At 55.3% G+C, this 18,291-nt stretch overlaps 2 protein-coding genes across 4 annotated transcripts; one reads left to right on the forward strand and one right to left on the reverse strand.

The window, feature by feature from the left end:
- Positions 1–779: 779 nt before the first annotated feature.
- On the forward strand, positions 780–6,962 carry HAGHL (hydroxyacylglutathione hydrolase like). 2 transcript variants are annotated; one of them, XM_058035621.1, is made up of 8 exons: positions 780–930; positions 1,606–1,670; positions 1,786–1,903; positions 2,801–2,909; positions 3,041–3,144; positions 3,437–3,538; positions 3,614–3,693; positions 5,160–6,962. In XM_058035621.1, the coding sequence occupies exons 1-8, from the start codon at positions 826–828 to the stop codon at positions 5,323–5,325; spliced, it is 849 nt and encodes a 282-aa protein (XP_057891604.1). In that variant the 5' UTR covers positions 780–825; the 3' UTR covers positions 5,326–6,962. The 2 variants fall into 2 exon arrangements, with proteins under 2 accessions (XP_057891604.1, XP_057891605.1); XM_058035622.1 differs by having other exon boundaries at positions 3,617–3,693.
- CIAO3 (cytosolic iron-sulfur assembly component 3) lies at positions 6,923–17,887 on the reverse strand. Of its 2 annotated transcripts, none has more exons than XM_058035618.1 (11): positions 17,283–17,887; positions 15,464–15,559; positions 14,306–14,449; positions 13,481–13,613; positions 12,737–12,871; positions 12,348–12,466; positions 11,070–11,199; positions 10,765–10,837; positions 10,028–10,162; positions 8,864–9,021; positions 6,923–8,177 (listed from the first exon to the last, which is right to left on the reverse strand). In XM_058035618.1, exons 1-11 carry the CDS (start codon positions 17,346–17,348, stop codon positions 7,939–7,941), a joined length of 1,428 nt encoding a protein of 475 aa, XP_057891601.1. In that variant the 5' UTR covers positions 17,349–17,887; the 3' UTR covers positions 6,923–7,938. The 2 variants fall into 2 exon arrangements, with proteins under 2 accessions (XP_057891601.1, XP_057891603.1); XM_058035620.1 differs by lacking the exon at positions 17,283–17,887 and adding an exon at positions 16,270–16,416.
- Positions 17,888–18,291: the final 404 nt, after the last annotated feature.

The following is an 18,291-nucleotide window of genomic DNA, read 5'->3' on the forward strand; positions in this document are numbered from 1 at the left end:
TTCTGCTGCCTGTGAGTGCCCGTCCTTCCTCAGGACAAGAGGGACATGGAGGGGCTGGAGCATGGCCAGGGAAGGGAACGGGGCTGGGAAGGGGCTGGAGAATTCCTGGGGGAGCTGGGAAGGGGCTCAGCCTGGAGGGTTGGGCTCTGCTCCAGGGAACAGGGACAGGAGCACAGGGAATGGCCCCAGGCCGGGCCAGGGCAGCTCAGGGTGAAATTTTGGGAAAATTCCTTCCTGGAGGGGCTGCCCAGCCCTGGCACAGCTGCCCCGGGCAGGGGTCCCCATCCCTGAGGGGATTAACAGCCCTGTGGCTGTGGCACTTGGGGACATGGGACACTGGTTTTTGGGGGGAATGGTTGGGCTCTGTCTCGGGGGACTTTTCCAGCCTCAATAACTCCACGTGGGAGCCATGGCCAGCCCTGGGGAAGCTCAGCTCTGTTTCCTGAGCCTTTGGGGCTTCCTGCACTCGGGGTGGGACCCTGTCCCCGGGGCAGAGACCCTGCGGGACCCCCCTGCAGCAGTTGCAGTGTCCGGCACCGCTCCGCACCTTCTGTCCCCGCTGGTGTGTCCCTCCAGCGCCAGCCCCCCATCCCTGCCCTGTCCCCGCTGGCCCTGGGGACAGGCAAGGGCTGATTTTGGGGACAGAGCCGAGGGGTCCCCTCCTTCCTCCGTGCCGGGGGTGCCACGATGCGCCCGGGCTGGCACTGGGGCTGTCCCCATGGCCGGGCTGTGCCCGCCCCACGCTGCGTGTCCCGCCCCGCACACGCGGCACCGCCCCGGGGGTGGCGCTGGGGACGCGCCGGGGTCCCGCAGCCTCCCGGGGCCATGAAGGTGAAGGTGATCTCCGTGCTGGAGGACAACTACATGTACCTGGTGATCGAGGAGAGCACCCGGCACGCCCTGGCCGTGGACGCCGCGGTCCCCAAGCGGGTGAGCGGGTCCGGGGGTGGCGGTGGCTCCATGGCGGGGTATCCGTGGGACATCTCCGGGCAGGACCGAGCCCCCCATGCCCCGGCTGTGCTGGGACCCCTGCCCTGCCCTGCGCTGTCCCTGCGGGTCCCCGAGCCGCTCCCAGCCCGAGCCGCGCCCCGCAGCCCCCACACCCAGCGGGATGTCCCCAAAGCCAGCCCTGTGCGCGGTGACCCCATGGGCACCCCCTTTCCCGGCCCGCCGTGTCCCTGTGTCGCTGTCCCGCTGTCCCCAGCCCTCCCTGTCGAGGCTTTTCGGCGTTCGGGGCTGACTCGGGCATTTCCTTCCTCCCGGGGCCGGAGCTGCTCCTGGCCCTGCGTGTTGAGCTGGCACCGGAGCCTCCTGGCACCGAGCGGGGCTGGCAGTGCCCTGTGCCAGGGTGGGTGGCACGGCCGCCGTGTCCCTGCCGTGCCAATGGCACCGTGCCCTCCTCTGTGCCTTCCCTGAGAAAGCACCGGCCAAAAATGCTCCCAAGGCCGTGGTGCCACCCCCCTGCTCCAGGCAGGGTCGCACCTTTGTGTCCCACCCTCAGGGGTGCTGTGGGGAATTGCCCTGCCTGGTGGCACGGGGGACAGGTCACTGTGTGGGTGTGTGTCACCTCCCGTGCCCTCTCAGCGCTGCTCTGGTCCCTTTCAGCTGCTGGAGATCATCAGGAAGGAGGACGTGGTGCTCAAGGCCATCCTCACCACCCACCACCACTGGTAGGTGTGACCCGCTCGGGGTGGCCGTGTCCCCACGGGGATGGTGGCCGTGTCCCCACGGGGACGGTGCCCGTTCCCAGTCCCGTTCCCAATCCCAGTCCCTGCTGTGCCCCAGGGACCATGCCAGGGGCAATGAGGAGCTGGCCCAGCTGCTGCCAGGCCTGCAGGTGTTCGGGGCTGACGAGCGCATCGGGGCCCTCACACACAGGGTCAGCCACGGCCAGGAGCTCTCGGTGAGGGCTGCAGGGCTGGGGACACCGGCTGGGGACACACACGGCTCCTGCTGCTGCATGGGGTCCTGGGGGGGTCCCCATGGCGGGGAGTGGGGCGGTCACACTGTCCCCAGTGGGGAATGCAGTGGGGTGGTCACACTGTCCCCAGTGGGGAATGCAGTGGGGCGGTCACACTGTCCCGAGTGGGGAATGCAGTGAGGTGGTCACAATGTCTCCAGTGGGGTGGTCACACTGTCCCCAGTGGGGAATGCATTGGGATGGTCACACTGTCCCCAGTGGGGAATGCAGTGGGGTGGTCACACTGTCCCCAGTGGGGAATGCATTGGGATGGTCACACTGTCCCCAGTGGGGAATGCAGTGGGGTGGTCACACTGTCCCCAGTGGGGAATGCATTGGGGCGGTCACACTGTCCCTCAGTGGGGAATGCAGTGGGGTGGTCACACTGTCCTCAGTGGGGAATGCAGTGGGGCGGTCACACTGTCCTCAGTGGGGAATGCAGTGGGGTGGTCACACTGTCCCCAGTGGGGTGGTCACACTGTCCCCAGTGGGGAATGCAGTGGGGTGGTCACACTGTCCCCAGTGGAGAGCAGAGTGGGGGTGGTCACACTGTCCCCAGTGGGGCTGGTGCTGCTGGGCCGTGCTCAGCTCTTGGTGTCCTGGGGTGGGTGCAGATGTGGCCCCACAGATTCCAGGGAGCTCATCCCAACCCCAGCCTGTTTGGGGTTGTGCTGGAGGCTCCCACCCTCTCCTAGATCCCAAATGCCATCAGGGCAGACACAGCTGGACCCACCCAAAGCCCCTTCAGGTCTGTGACCTGCTGGGCCCCAGGCAGGTGTGGGGAGGTCTGGGGGGTCTGTTTGTCCCCCTCAGGGGGACCCTGACCCTCTGTCCCCCCAGTTTGGGACCATCAGGGTGAGGTGTCTCTTCACGCCGTGCCACACCTCGGGCCACATGTGCTACTTCATGTGGGAGGACGATTCCCCGGATGCTCCAGCTCTTTTCTCAGGTACCCACGTGCCCCCCATGGCTTTTGGGGACACACTCCCTGTGTGCCGCCTGTCCCCACACTCAGCACTGCTGGGGTGACCCTGGCACCCCCATTCCTGGTGTCCCTTGGTGCCCACCCCTGTCCCACAGGTGACACCCTGTTCGTGGGGGGCTGCGGGCAGTTCTTCGAGGGCACAGCGGAGCAGATGTACACCAACCTCACCCAGATCCTGGGCACCCTGCCCAAGGACACGGTGAGAGCCCTCCCCTCCCTGCCTGGGGGCTCCTGGGGCCGGGAGGGGGCTCAGGGCAGGGATCTGGGGCTGGGACAGGGATCTGGGGCTGGGACAGCGATTTGGGGCTCAGGGCAGGGATCTGGGGCTCAGGGCAGGGATCTGGGGCTGGGACAGGGATCTGGGGCTGGGACAGGGATCCTGGGCTCAGGGCAGGGATCTGGGGCTCAGGGGAGGGATCCTGGATTTGGGGCAGGGATCCCAGGCTGGGACCTGCCCTGGGAGCAGGTCTGATGCCCGCTGCCTCCTGCAGAAAGTTTTCTGTGGCCACGAATGCACCGTCAGAAACCTCAAATTCGCCTTGAAGGTGGAGCCAGAGAATGAGGTGGTGAAGGAGAAGCTGGCGTGGGCCAAGGTAAGTGATGGGATGTGCCAGGGGTGCCAGGGGGTGGCATGGCAGCGGGATTTGGACATCTCTGTCCCCTGGCAGCAGAGGGATGACGAGGACCTGCCCACGGTGCCCTCCACGCTGCAGGAGGAGTTCCTGTACAACCCCTTCCTGCGGGTCACGTAAGCGCTGCGGGCGCCTCCCGAAACTGCTCCCAAACCCTCCTGCCCCAAACCTGACCATCCATCCCTGCTCCCAAACCCTCCTGCCCCAAACCTGACCATCCATCCCTGCTCCCAAACCCTCCTGCCCCAAACCTGACCATCCATCCCTGCTCCCAAACCCTCCTGAACCAAACCTGACCATCATCCCTGCTCCCAAACCCTCCTGCCCCAAACCTGACCATCCATCCCTGCTCCCAAACCCTCCTGCCCCAAACCTGACCATCCATCCCTGCTCCCAAACCCTCCTGCCCCAAACCTGACCATCCATCCCTGCTCCCAAACCCTCCTGCCCCAAACCTGACCATCCATCCCTGCTCCCAAACCCTCCTGAACCAAACCTGACCATCATCCCTGCTCCCAAACCCTCCTGCCCCAAACCTGACCATCCATCCCTGCTCCCAAACCCTCCTGCCCCAAACCTGACCATCATCCCTGCTCCCAAACCCTCCTGCCCCAAACCTGACCATCCATCCCTGCTCCCAAACCCTCCTGCCCCAAACCTGACCATCCATCCCTGCTCCCAAACCCTCCTGAACCAAACCTGACCATCCATCCCTGCTCCCAAACCCTCCTGAACCAAACCTGACCATCATCCCTGCTCCCAAACCCTCCTGAACCATCCATGCTCCCAAAACCCTGCTGGGAAATTCCAGCCCGTGGCCAGAGGAGGCTGCCTGGTGTCACCCCAGAGTCACCGTGTGCCCACTGTCCATGCCAGCACAGGGTGGCAGTGCCCCAGTGCCCATCCCAGCCCAGGGCTGTCCTCAGGCTGACGGCGCTGTCCCTTGCAGGGAGGAGCCCCAGGGTGTGTCCCCAGGGCTGTCCCCATGCTGACGGCGCTGTCCCTTGCAGGGAGGAGCCCCCAGGGCTGTGTCCCCAGGGTGTGTCCCCAGGGCTGTCCCCAGGCTCACAGGGCTGTCCCTTGCAGGGCTGTGTCCCTGTGTCCCCAGGGTGTGTCCCCAGGCTGACGGCGCTGTCCCTTGCAGGGAGGAGCCCAGGGCTGTGTCCCCAGGGCTGTGTCCCCTGTGTCCCCAGGGCTGTCCCCAGGCTGACAGGGCTGTCCCTTGCAGGGCTGTGTCCCTTGCAGGGCTGTGTCCCCAGGGCTGTCCCCATGCTGACAGCGCTGTCCCTTGCAGGGCTGTGTCCCCAGGGCTGTGTCCCCTGTGTCCCCAGGGCTGTCCCCAGGCTGACAGGGCTGTCCCTTGCAGGGCTGTGTCCCCAGGGCTGTCCCCTGTGTCCCCAGGGCTGTCCCCAGGCTGACGGCGCTGTCCCTTGCAGGGCTGTGTCCCCAGGGCTGTGTCCCCTGTGTCCCCAGGGCTGTCCCCAGGCTGACGGCGCTGTCCCTTGCAGGGAGGAGCCCAGGGCTGTGTCCCCAGGGTGTGTCCCCAGGGCTGTCCCCAGGCTGACGGCGCTGTCCCTTGCAGGGAGGAGGCCGTGCAGAGGTTCACGGGCAGGACAGAGCCCGTGGAGGTGCTCAGGGCCCTGCGCTCCCACAGGGACACCTTCAAGAAGCCCAAGGAGAGGCCCAACCCCCAGGCCATGCTGGCCTTCGACTGGGGGCTCTTTGGGCCCTTCCTGGAGAAGAAGTGACACCCCGAGGTGCCAGGGCTCCCCCTGGCTGGGCACAGCTCAGGCTGGCTCCCGGCTGGGTTTTGGGGCTGCATTTTGTCTTTAGGCTGCTTGTGTGAGGCTGCTCTGCTCTGCTCTGCTCCCCCCTGGCTCCTGGGGTTCCTGTGCAGCTCCCGGATCCCTTTGGGGGGATCCCAGGCCGTGGGACCCCCTTGGGGTGCTGGCAGAGGGTCAGGACGTGGCTTGGAGCAGGGGACAGTCCTGGAAGGAGCCAGGGGTGCTCAGGACTGTGGTGCTGTGCCCATGGAGCCCCTGCCTGCCCTGCATCCCAGCCCAGGGCTCTGGGACTCCTGGAGCCCTCCTGACCCTGCCTGGCCCTGGCCCAGTGTCCTGGCTGATGGACACTTGGATCCCCCCATGGGACACTGGGACAGGACTGGTGGCACTGGTGTCACCAGAACCCACCCGGCTCCAGCCCTGTGCTGACAAACCCATCACAGCAGGGTTTGGGTGGGTTTTGCCCCCATTTTCCCTATTTTCCAGCAGGTCCCACAGGGATCTGTGGCCGTGGCTGCCTTGGGGAGCCCTTGGTTGCTGTGGGGTGTCCGTGTGAAGCAGGGTCAGCCCCAGGAGGATTTCCCAAGGTGGGACAGAGTTCAGGCAGCCCAGAACAAAGTGCTGCCACGCATCCCTTTCTGCTTTTTGCCTTTTCCAAGATAAAACCTGGGAAACACTCGGTGCCAACCCCATGGACATTGCCTTGCCAAGAGCCAGGGAGCAGCTGGGGCTCCCAGGCCTCCCCAGCCCTGCCTTTGTGCAAATCCAGGGCTGTGCTTTATTTATTTTTGCCTGAGAAAGGAGCAGAGTTTTATTTGCAGCTGTGGGGAGCCACTTCACACCACTGAAGTAATTCCTTTTTTTATTTTTGTGAAGAAAATGAGTGTTTGATGGCAGCTCCCAGCACTGGGACAGAGTTATTTCAGGGATTTTCATGTGTGGACTGTGAATTTCTTTGTTGCCACTGGAGTCTAGTTTGGGGCTTTTTCCTGTGCTACAAACCAAGTTGGGTTGGTTTTTTGTTTGTTTGTTTGTTTGTTTTCCCTTTTACTAAGTTATAGTTTGTACTTCCTTTGCATGGAAGGGAAAAGATTTATCCAGCTGCAAAATGGTACCATGGCCTGCATTCCTCAGTTCCCATGAAATGCTGGATTTTGCATGTCCCATTTGGGATTTTACTTCTCCTGGGAGCAGGGATGTCCCTGTGGGTGTGACCCAGCCCTGAGCCTGGGACAAATTCAATTCCACAGCCCAAACTGGGACCAATTCCAGCTGTTCTGGTGCCAAACGGGGAGCCCAGGGTGGCCCTGTCACCCCTGTGTGTGTTGGTGACGTGGGAACCCAAGGGCAGAGCCCTGGGGGTTTCATTCCCAGCCAGTTCAGCCTCTCTGGATTTTTTTGCATTTCTGGGCTGATGTGCTGAGCCCAGCCTGGAGCCCCTGCACAGCCAAACCCCTGCATGGCAAAGGGAATTCTCTGCAAGCACCAATTTGCTGCTCAGGAAGGAGAGGGGGGGTTGATGCCTTAGAACACTGTGAGGTCAGGAATGATCAGCAACAGCTGAAAAATGGAAAGCTTTTAATTAAAAACATGAAAATTCACCGTTTGCTCTGTGGATTCATTGGAACCAAGTGCAGAGGGGGCTCTGGTTCCTGCCAGCCCCAAGGTCAGGAGTTATTCTGTGGTAATTTCAGGATGTTATCCAGCTGTAAGTGCCTGTTCTGTCTGGATTTAGGGATTTTATCCCTCAGGAAGTGGCTGCTGAGGCTGGGTAAGGGTGACACTTCTGTCACTCCCTGCTGAGTGTTCAGGAAGAAAACACAGAGAAGGAACTGCCTTGGTATAAATTATTATAATTTAGGGAAAAGGAATCACAGGGTTTTGTCCAGCATTCCCTCCAGTCCCTCTGCAGCCCCAGGGATGATCCCAGGCCTTGGATCCCCTCTCTGGGGCCACAGACCCAGTGAGAGGGAGGGCTCCAGGCTCAGGAGAGCATTTCCAATGGGCTGAGGCTGTTCCAGCAGAGGCGGGCACAGATCTGAGTGCTGTGACAGCCCAGCAGGGCCTGGGCAGGGACACTGGGCTGTGGCACAAAGCTCAGCCTGGAGCTGGGCTCCAAATCCTTGAACTCTCAGCTCTGGGGCTGTCCCATCAGCCTGGGAGGTGTTCCTGCCTCTCCTGCTGTGTCCCTGCCAGATTTGGGGTTTATTGCCCTCACCTCACATTTGGGGTTTATTGCCATCAGTTCCAGCTGAAGGATTGAGCAGTGTCAGGCACTTACCCAGAGGAAGATTTGGGGTTTATTGCGCTCACCTCAGATTTGGGGTTTATTCCCATCCCTTCACTCTCCAGCTGGAGGATTGAGCAGTGCCAGGCCTTCCCCAGAGGCAGATTTGGGGTGAATGAGCAGTGCCAGGCCTTCCCCAGAGGCAGATTTGGGGTGAATGAGCAGTGCCAGGCCCTTCCCCAGAGGCAGATTTGGGGTGAATGAGCAGTGCCAGGCCCTTCCCCAGAGGCAGGGGCTGCCCAGAGTCCCTGGAGGATCAGCAGTGGAGGTCAGAAGGCACTGAGGCTCTCTCACCATTTGATGCTGAGGGCAGAGCTGGCTCTCTCCACAGCGTGGTACTGGGTGTGCAGCACCTGCAGGGCCCTGTGTGAGCCCCAGCCCCCCAGCCAGTGCTCATAGAGCTCCCTCACTGCCTGGTTCTGCTCTGGCACCTCAGCCCTCAGGGATTCATACAGCCTCTCCACCTGCTGCAGCTCCTCCTTGCTGGATTCCCCCTCCAGTTTGATCTGCCCTCCTCCATTCAGACAGCCTGGGGGGAAAAAAAAACCAAAATAGATTAATAACTTCAATAACTTTAGCTGGGAAAACAGCCTCAGAAATTCCAGGTCAAACAGCTGCAGGGATGGAAACAGCCCAGGGACGGAGGTGCCCTCCCAGTTATCTGCCAGCAGCAGGGAGATGTGGGCTGCCTCCAGCTGGGGCTCTGCCAGCTCTTATCTCTTATCTCCTATCTGCTGCCCCCAGGAGGGAGCCTGAGCCCAGCCCAGTGAGCCCAGCCTTGCAGGACAGGGAAAAGTGCCTGGGATGAGTTCTGGGGGCTGGGGGGGTCCTTGGGAAGGAGCAGCTCCAAGGGAACCTCAGGGCTGCCCCTCTCCCAAGGGAGCCAGCAGCAGCACAGGGAAAATGGAATCAAATATTAAATATTCCTCCACCAGCCACAGCAGCATTTTCTGTCAGTGTGATGCCAGGCTTGGGCAATTTCAGGGGGAAAATCCCCTCAGGTGCCAGAGCTCAGGAAATCCTCCTTAAAAGCAATTAATTAATTAATTAATTATGCAAATGTTATGTGATGGAATTCAGCTGCAATTCTTTAAATCCTGAGGAATTTCTGGCTCAGAGGTAGGTGATGGTGTGGCTGCCCAAGGGGGTGAGGAATCTCCCTTTTCTCCTGTCTGGAATGCCCTGGAGCTCCCCCAGGGTTTGGAGCAGCCTCACCTGAGGGACAGGCCATGACCTCCACGTAGTGATAGGGGCACTTCCCTCTCTTGAGCTTCTGCACCAGGTTCTGGATGTTCCTGAAGCCATAGGCCAGGGCAAAGTGCAGCAGGACCTGCCCATCCCTCTCCAGGGTCACCTCCTGGAAGTCCTTGTTCCTGAGGGAGCAGAGCACAGCAAGTGGCTTCTCCAAATCTATTAAAATCTATTTTAAGCTTCAAAGAGCAAAACCCAAATTCTTTGCGAGTCTCACTGAAAAAGCTGTCCCAGTTCTGAGCCATCCAAGGAAAACAGGAAGGAATTCCTTCCAGAACCTTCCTGGAGCCACCTGAGCAGAGTTTGCAGGAGGACACCTGTGCTGGATAAAGCCTGAAAAGCTCAGCACAGGGAGCCCCTCCCTGACAGACCTGAGTTCCTTCAGCCAACAGCAGTTGGGGATTTTTGACTTCTGCTGGACCATAAAACGTGGGAACAAACCCTGACTGAGGATTCCAGATTTCTAAGGTTAGTGGGAATACCTGGTCCTGATAAAAAAGTAAGTAATTTGGTTTTTATCAAGTTTTTGAGACTGCTTTTTCTGCTTCTTAAACCAGGGAATCCTAAACATAAAAACTGCTCATTAGGGATATAATTAATTCTAAAGGATACATTAAATTAGAGCTGGGAAGGCAGAATGAATCTCAGGTGGATGAACCTCAATGCCCAAACTCAGTGATTAATTTTGTGTCTCACTCCAGTTAAACAGAGCCCCAAAACCCTCCCACAAGGTTCTTTGGGATCAACAATCAGTGACAAATCTCCTTGATTGGCCTGATCCAAGGTGAGGAATCTCCGCTCTGCCTTTTCAATTACTCTAAAATTTTATAATTATTCTAAAAATTATCAGTGGGAAAATCCACCAGGCCAAACTGCAGGGTGTGGATGAGGAAGGGGCTGGAATTCTCCCTGGAATTGGCTGATTTATTTAATATTGGCTGATTTATTTAATATTGGCTGATTTATTTAATATTGGCTGATTATTGCTGAGCAGCTGGAGGATGGAGCAGCCAATCTCAGCCTGGACATGAACTTTAACATTGCGAAAAACCCCCAAAAATTCAGCCCACCAACAGGGAGAGAATTCTTGAGAAACCCAGAGTTTGCAGTGGGATTGCAGCTCCTTACTTGAGGGGTCTGTAGTGGATGGAGGCGCCGTGGATGCCGAAGAGCTCGCGGGCAGCGTGGATGAAGATGTGCTCCAGGAACCCTCCTGAGCCCCCACCGCGGTGAGAGCTCAGCTCCTCTGCAGCCCTGCCGAGCCTGGGGGGCACAGAGAGAACCCTCAGGGCACAGAGAGAGCCCTCAGGGCCTGGGGGGCACACACAGAACCCTCAGGGCACAGAGAGAGCCCTCAGGGCCTGGGGGGCACACACAGAACCCTCAGGGCACAGAGAGAGCCCTCAGGGCCTGTGGGGCACACAGAGAACCCTCAGGGCACACACAGAGCCCTCAGGGTCTGTGGGGCACACAGAGAACCCTCAGGGCCTGGGGGGCACACACAGAGCCCTCAGGGCACAGAGAGAACCCTCAGGGCCTGGGGGGCACACACACAGAACCCTCAGGGCCTGGGGGGCACACACAGAGCCCTCAGGGCACACACAGAACCCTCAGGGCCTGGGGGGCACACACAGAACAACCCTCAGAGCACACACAGAGCCCTCAGGGCTTTGGGGGCACACACAGAACAACCCTCAGGGCTTGGGGGGCACACAGCAGCACCCTCAGAGCTTGTGGGCACACACAGAAAAGGGAATTCTGGAATCCCTAAATCCTGGAAGAAAGAGAACAAGGAAAAGGGGCATTCTGAACTCCCTAAATCCTGGAGGAAAAGGAACAGCACTGAAATGGGATTTTGCTCTCACATGGTGTCCAGGGGAGAAGGATCTACATCTGACAGGGACACTCCTTCTTGCTCCAGCAGCTTCAGCACTTCTCCTAGGGCAGAACCAGGCACAAAGAGTTCTTATTTTTGGGGATACAGGCAAACAAACCCCACAGAGCAGTCCCTAAACTGCCCCTGCATTTTACCAGGGCATGATTTGCACTGTTAAATGTAAATCTAGATCAATATCCAACCTCTGTCAGAGACAAAGGGTTAGTGAAGCCAGGGAACACTGCAAGGTTCCCAGAATTTGCTGGAATTGGGAATCTCCTGTGGCTCTCTTACCTGTGGTGATGACACAATCCACATCCCTGGTCTGGAATTCCTGGTTGAAGAAGTCTGGCCTGGAGGCCTCCAGCTTTTTGTCATAGCAGGGCATGACAGTGACGTGGTAGATCCTGTCAGGGGGCAGGTGCTGCAAGGGAGACAAGGCTGGGGCAGCCCAAATCCCCCTGGCCCCAGGGAGAGCATTCCAGGGGCAAGGAGTGGGGGAAATAATGCTACTGTGCCCCTGAAATGGTCCTACTATGAGTATTTGTGTATTTATATACTTATGAGTAAATGAAATTATTTCAATTTCAGCTACAGGCAGTGACAGCAGTTATGGAGCTTCAGAGGTTTCATGGAACCCTGGAATGGTTTGGGGTGGGAAGGACCTTAAACTCCAACACCTCCCACTGTCCCAGGGTGCTCCAATCCCCATCCAGCCTGGCCTTGGGCATTCCAGGGACCCAGGGGCAGGCACAGCTGCTCTGGGAATCCCCTCCCAGCCCCTCCCCACCCTCCCAGGGAGGAATAATCCCTTTCCATCTCTCCTTCAGCTCCTGCAAGTTTCCCTCACTCTGGTGCAATGATCCAAGGTGAGGCAGAGAAGCCAATAATCCCTAATGAAGGCATTAGGGAATAAACTTCCTGCAGCCCCTCAGGGCTCGATCTGGAATCTCACAAAACCTCGGGATCATCCAAGCTATAAACACAGGCTGAGCAATCAGGTCACTGACCCAGGGCTCCTGTTTCAGTCTCTTGTGCCAAATATTCCCAGAAACTGCCAAATTTTGTCCCAAATCTGCAGCTGCTCCATGCAAGTGTCACAAGCAGTAACCCCCAGGAGAAGTCCCAGTCCCTTGCTGGCTGTGGGGATCTCCACTCCCCCCTGGGAAGATTCCAGAGGTTCCAGGCTGAGGAGAGCAGCAGAACATGAGGCTGGGAATGAGGGATCACCTTTGGATCTGCACCTAAGCCCCCACTGCAGCCTTGGCTTGGGTCACTTATTTGAAATTATTCACCAAATTTAAACAACAATGGCACAAAGACACTGAAAATAATAGTAATAATAAAAGTTCCTCAGCTCTCCCAAATAATTCAGGTTTAATTTAATTAGCCCATGCTTAGTGTTCTGCTCTAATTACTACTCATTAGCTAAGACAGAAGTGAGGAAGATTTCTGCCTTCTGCAAGGCAATACTGACCCTTAAGTAAGTATTACAGCAAATTTATAAATAATCAGCCTGAAGGGTTGAATTGGAGGAGTTTCTGAGTAAGAAGAGCATTTTTAGAGCTGTACCTGCTGCTCTGCAAAGTAGCCCTTGACCAGGGAGCCCATGACCTGCTGGGGGGATTTGGTGGTGCTGATGTGGGGGATGATGAAGCTGCCATGGGTTTTCTCAGCATAGCAGATCCAGCCTGCAAGGAACATCACCCAAAAATTAATTACAAAAACAAGAATCAGGCCTTCACTCTGCCCATCCTCCCCAAATGGCACCCAGGTTTGGTGCCATTTTCAGCACAAAAAGCAAAGCAAGTGTCAGCCCAGACTGATTTTAAGGTGTCTCTCCACTGCTTTAGCACCTAAACCTGTGCTGTGATGAGAATCATCCTGCAGGTCAGAACATCCATCTGCAGCTTTCTGAGCAGCTGCTGGGTTTGGGATTGCAGCTGGAACTGCAGGCATACCTGGGCAGGCAGAGGCCAGCATGGGCAGGGCCTTTTTGTCCTCTGCTTGTCTCTGGAAGCGCCTCACAAACTCCTGCTGGCTCTCCAGGAGGCTGAAGTTCCTGGAGAAGGTTGTGTCAAACACGTGGTGCACACCTGGGCAGGACAGCAGCTGGGTTAGAACCCTCAGGACACAGCAAAACACAGCAAAAACCCTCCCATTTCAACCAGGGGCAGGCTCAGGCTCAGGCACAGGGCCCTGCAGTTGGCAGGGGATGTTTTTCAGCAGGGGAAAGGAGGAAAGGTCACAGGAGAGGTGGAAATGTAAAATGTTAAACTGTTTCCAGTGGTTCTTTACAGGTTTTATGGACAGATGGAATGGTTTGGGTTGGAAAGGACCTCAAAGCTCAGCCAGAGACATCTCCCACTACCCCAGGGTGCTCCAGCCTGGCCCTGGGCACTGCCAGGGATCCAGGAGCAGCCCCAGCTTCTCTGGGAATCTGTGCCAGGGCCTGCCCACCCTCCCAGCCAGGAATTCCTTCCCAAAATCCCACCTCTCCCTGCCCTCTGGCAGTTTAAATCCCTTCCTTTGTCCTGCCTTTACAAAAAATCCCTTCCCCTCCTTTTCCCAAGCTTTTCCCAAGCTCTCCTCCCCTCCCTCCAAGCTCACTGTGTGACTGAAGTTTTGGACAGTCTGGAATCCCTGTGGGGGTTAAATCCCTTTAACCTGAGCTCAGCCCAGAGAGCAGCAAACCCCACACTTGCCCAGGCCCTTGAGGAAGGTGGTCAGCTTCTGGGCTGTCTCCAGCAAACCCAGTTTGCACCTTGCAGCCAGGGAGGCTCTGGACTGGGGGGACACAGAAACCACCACCAGCTTCTGCTCGTGGGCAGCAGCAGCCTGGAAAACACCAAACAGCCCCAAAGTGGCAGAGCTGGCAGCACCACAGGGCTCACCCCATGGCAGCAATTTACACCAAACCCTTGAAAAATGAGAATAAACCCCAAAGTGTGGCACAGGCAGAGCTGGCAGCACCACAGAGCTCCCCAGGCTCACCCTCACAACTTTAAAAATGAGAATAAACCCCATGAGAGGAGTGGAATCCCTGAGGGCTCAGGAATTCCCTTTCCCTGTGGATTTTCCCCCCTTTCCCTGTGGATTTTCCCCCTTTCCCTGTGGCTTTTTTCCCCCTTTCCCTGTGGATTTTCCCCTCTTTTCCTGTGGATTTTTCCCCCTTTCCCTGTGGATTTTTCCCCCTTTCCCTGTGGATTTTCCCCCTTTCCCTGTGGATTTTTCCCCCTTTCCTTGTGGATTTTCCCCCTTTCCCTGTGGATTTTCCCCCCTTTTCCTGTGGATTTTTCCCCCTTTCCCTGTGGCTTTTTTCCCTCTTTTCCTGTGGATTTTTCCCCCTTTTCCTGTGGATTTTTTCCCCTTTTCCTATGGATTTTTCCCCCTTTTCCTGTGGATTTTTCCCCCTTTCCCTGTGGATTTTTCCCTCTTTTCCTGTGGATTTTCCCCCTTTTCCTGTGGCTTTTTTTTCCCCCTTTTCCTGTGGATTTCCCCCCTTTTCCTGCAGGATGAGGGGAACCCACCTTGTTTTGGGCCAGCACCTTGCAGAGCTCCCCGTGGCTCTGCTGGCTCACCAGGACACTCTCAGCCGAGGTGATGCAGCCACTGCAGGCCAGGCAATCATTCAGGGTGATTTTGGCCTTCTCCAGCTTCTGGGCTTCCCCATCCTACAAAAAAAAAAACCACCAAAAATCCCAAAGCAGGCTCAGTTCTGAGCCCAGAATTAAAGGAGCTGTTTCCCCACTTTGTTACAAATAATGAAGGTGTTGTTATTTTGATTTTTAAATCTTTGTTTTTAATGAGATGATGACAAAGCCACCTGAATTTGGCTGCTTCTAATGGGATTATTTGGCACAGCAAAGGAGATTTCATCCCACACACTGGAAGGGAATATTTCCCTTCTACCTGCCCTGAATAATTTGATTTTCCCAAGAGATTCTCCTCCAATCATAGCCAGGAATAGACCAGGAAATGAGGCACTATTAACATTTTAAAATAAGGAACAGGCTCCTCTGGAAGTGCTGTGCCCTCCTTTTTTAAAATCAAAATCTGCCTGAAGTTCCAAGTTCCATTCCCAGAGGGATTCCCAGCCTGGTTAACTGAGCTGTGCCAACTTTTTTTGGTGAAAACAGGAAAAACTCAGCCTGAATTCTTCAAGCTTTTAAAGAAATAATTTGAAATATTATTTTTTTAAAATCCAGCACGATTTATCAAAAATATCTCAATTAAATCTCTGAGTGAGCACACGGACATTGTCACAACTAACCTGGAACTGCCAATCCTTAAATATTGATAAAATAAATAAACTTTTCATTTTATCTGCTCTCTAATGAAAATCATCACCAATTAATAGCAGTGTTTCAGAGTATAAAAAACTGGAATAAATTGGAATTACTGAGTATAAAGTGACTGCTTTGAAAAGAAGTTATAAATTAAAATGCTGATAAAGTTTAATAGAATCTTAGCTTATCTGCCCTTATATTAATAATCAGTAATTAATGCCAGCATTTCAGAGCATAGAAGTGGCACAAAATTGGAATTATTTATTATAAATTAAAAAGAAAAAAAAACCAGGAATGCTGACAGCATCTCTTTGAGGCATTAAATGGATGTAGATAATTAAAATATTTAAAATACACCGATTTTTCTGGGTTTTTACAGTGAACAAAGACCCCACATACCTGATTGACCTGGAAATAGCTTCCATCAGCTTCAATCCTGATCTTGGCTGCTGCTTTTCCAGGCTTTTTGTCCACCTTGACAGGCTTGATGCATTCCTGAAAGAGCAGCAGAGCCTGGAGGTGAGGAGCTGAGCAAGGAAGAGGGGATTGATAAAAAAAATAATATTGGGAATTTAATAAAAAATAAATATTGGGGATTGATAAAAAATCAATATAGGGGATTGGATAAAAATCAATATAGGGGATTGAATAAAAAATAAATATGGGGATTGGATAAAAATCAATATAGGGGATTGAATAAAAAATAAATATGGGGATTGGATAAAAATCAATATAGGGGATTGAATAAAAAATAAATATGGGGATTGGATAAAAATCAATATAGGGGATTTAATAAAAAATCAATATTGGGGATTAAATAAAAAATAAATATTAGGGAATTGGATAAAAATATTGGGGTTTTAATAAAAATTCAATGTAGATGATTGGATAAAAAATAAATATAGGGCATTGAATAAAAAAATAAGTATTGGGGATTGATAAAAAATAAATATTGGGGATTTAATAAAGAATAAATATAGGGGATTGAATAAAGAATAAATATAGGGGATTGAATAAAGAATAAATATTGGGGATTAAATAAAAAATAAATATAGGAGATTCAATAAAAAATAAATCTAGGGGATTGAATAAAAAATAAAGAACTCAAGGGATCAAAGAGCAGCTCTGGATCCTGCCCCCAGTCCAGGCTGGAATTTCCCAGTTCCTCCCAGCCCTGCAGAGGGATGGCAGGCAGAGGCTCTCACCCCCTGGGAGCAGGAGGAACATTTATCCAGCATCATCCCAGCCCCGCTCTGCTGCTTTGAGCTCAGCTCTGGCTCTGCAGCTGTGGCAGGAACAGCCCCTTCCTCCTCTTCCTCCTCCTCCTCCTCCTGCCCAGGTCCCAGCTGAGCTGCAGGGAGGTGCCAGTGCCCAGCCCAGCTGGCTCTGGGGACAGGAGGGGCTCGGTGCCACCCTGCCCTGCTGTCCCAGCACGAGTCCCAGGGGGTTTCTGGATTTTATCCTGATTTTATCCTGAATTTAGTGCTCAGTCCCCCCGACTCCGTGTCCTGCTGCTCCTCTGAGCACTCCGAGGCTCCCCTAAATGGATCCCCCGGCAGGAACCCTGCACTCAGATCCCGCACTCAGAGCAAAGGCAGGGCTGGTGATTTCCCGAGGAATTCCCTTACAAACCCAAGCCCAGGGAGAATTCACCATTTTGGGGTTCGCTATTGCCCTGCCCACAATCCCAGCTCGGTTCTTCTGCCGTGCTTCTCAGAAATACAGGACAGAAATCTGGATATGAATCCTGGGTATGAATTCGGGATATGAATCCTGGGTGTGAATCCTGGATATGAATCCAGGACAGAAATCCTGGGTATGAATCTGGATACAAATCCGGGACTGACATCTCGGGTGTGACCCCACAGTGTCCAACAGCGACCCCATAGTGACCCTATGGTGTCCCATAATGTCCCCACAGTGTCCCGCAGTGTCCCCATGGTGACCCACAGTGTCCCCACAGTGTCCCACAGTGTCCCCACAGTGTCCCAGTGACCCCGCGGTGTCCCCATGGTGACCCACAGTGTCCCCACGGTGTCCCCGCGGTGTCCCCGAGCCCTGTCCCGTCCCTGTGGCAGGATCAGCTCCCAGCCCTCGTTTCCCCCCCAGCAGCGGGAGGGGTTTTCTGGCCGGGCACGGTCCCGTGCGGTGACACCGAGGGGCAGAGGCTGAGGCGGCACCGCCGCCTCCCCTCAGGGCCCCTCCCCGGCGCTGTCACCTGCGAGGGGGCGATGAAATCGTCCAGATCCGTCAGCTGCAGCACCCCGCTGAAGCGCGCCGCCATGGCTGCCGCCAAGCGAGCCGTGTGTTGTGAAACCGGACTACAGCACCGCCGGAAAGCGATCCGTGTGTCGTGACACGGGACTACAGCACTGCCAAAAAGCGATCCGTGTGTCCTGACACGGGACTACAGCACTGCCAAAAAGCGAGCCGTGTGTCGTGACACGGGACTACAGCACCGCCGGAAAGCGATCCGTGTGTCGTGACACGGGACTACAGCACCGCCGGAAAGCGATCCGTGTGTCGTGACACGGGACTACAGCACCGCCGGAAAGCGATCCGTGTGTCGTGACACGGGACTACAGCACCGCCGGAAAGCGATCCGTGTGTTGTGAAACCGGACTACAGCACCGCCGCAAAGCGATCCGTGTGTCCTGACACGGCACTACAGCACCGCCGGAAAGCGATCCGTGTGTCGTGACACGGGACTACAGCACTGCCAAAAAGCGATCCGTGTGTCGTGACATGGGACTACAGCACCGCCGCAAAGCGAACAGCAGCACTGACTGTCGTAAAAGCCACCGCAATTACAATATAATATTTTTTAATTTTGCTCTGTAAATATCAACTTTTTGGAATAAACTGATACTGCATAAGGCCTTTTCGCATTCTAAGCAATTAGAAATGTGTCAGCGCCGGGAAAATTTGGTGTAATTCCTCTTCTTTCACGTGTTAGAATCTCCTGCCTCAAGGGGATGCCAAAATTAAATCCCAGCAAATGTTTCAGGCTCTAAGGAAAAAAAAAAAAAAAATTGGTACAAAATGAGGTGAATTCCCTGCAGCTGCTGGGCCCAGCCAGGTGCTCAGGGGGTACTTAAGGAGCACATTTGGGGTGGGGAACATTTGGGCTTTAGGGAGAGTGGGGGACAGGGAGTAGCTGAGGTTTGTTCTGAGTTTTGGGGCTGGGCTGTGTGGGACTTGACACCCACTGCAGGTGACTCTGTACA

This window comes from Melospiza georgiana, chromosome 16 (genome assembly GCF_028018845.1).
Source record: "Melospiza georgiana isolate bMelGeo1 chromosome 16, bMelGeo1.pri, whole genome shotgun sequence".
In the NCBI taxonomy this organism is placed as follows: Eukaryota; Metazoa; Chordata; class Aves; order Passeriformes; family Passerellidae; genus Melospiza; species Melospiza georgiana.

Coding starts and splice junctions, on each gene's coding strand:
- HAGHL (XM_058035621.1), top strand. CDS start 826: ATGAAGGTGAAGGTGATCTCCGTGCTGGAGGACAACTACATGTACCTG. Junction 1,671..1,785: donor CTCACCACCCACCACCACTG/GTAGGTGTGACC, acceptor GCTGTGCCCCAG/GGACCATGCCAGGGGCAATG. Junction 3,539..3,613: donor AGAAGCTGGCGTGGGCCAAG/GTAAGTGATGGG, acceptor GTCCCCTGGCAG/CAGAGGGATGACGAGGACCT.
- CIAO3 (XM_058035618.1), bottom strand. CDS start 17,348: ATGGCGGCGCGCTTCAGCGGGGTGCTGCAGCTGACGGATCTGGACGAT. Junction 15,560..17,282: donor ATTTCATCGCCCCCTCGCAG/GTGACAGCGCCG, acceptor CTGCTCTTTCAG/GAATGCATCAAGCCTGTCAA. Junction 9,022..10,027: donor ATCCACTACAGACCCCTCAA/GTAAGGAGCTGC, acceptor CTGCTCCCTCAG/GAACAAGGACTTCCAGGAGG.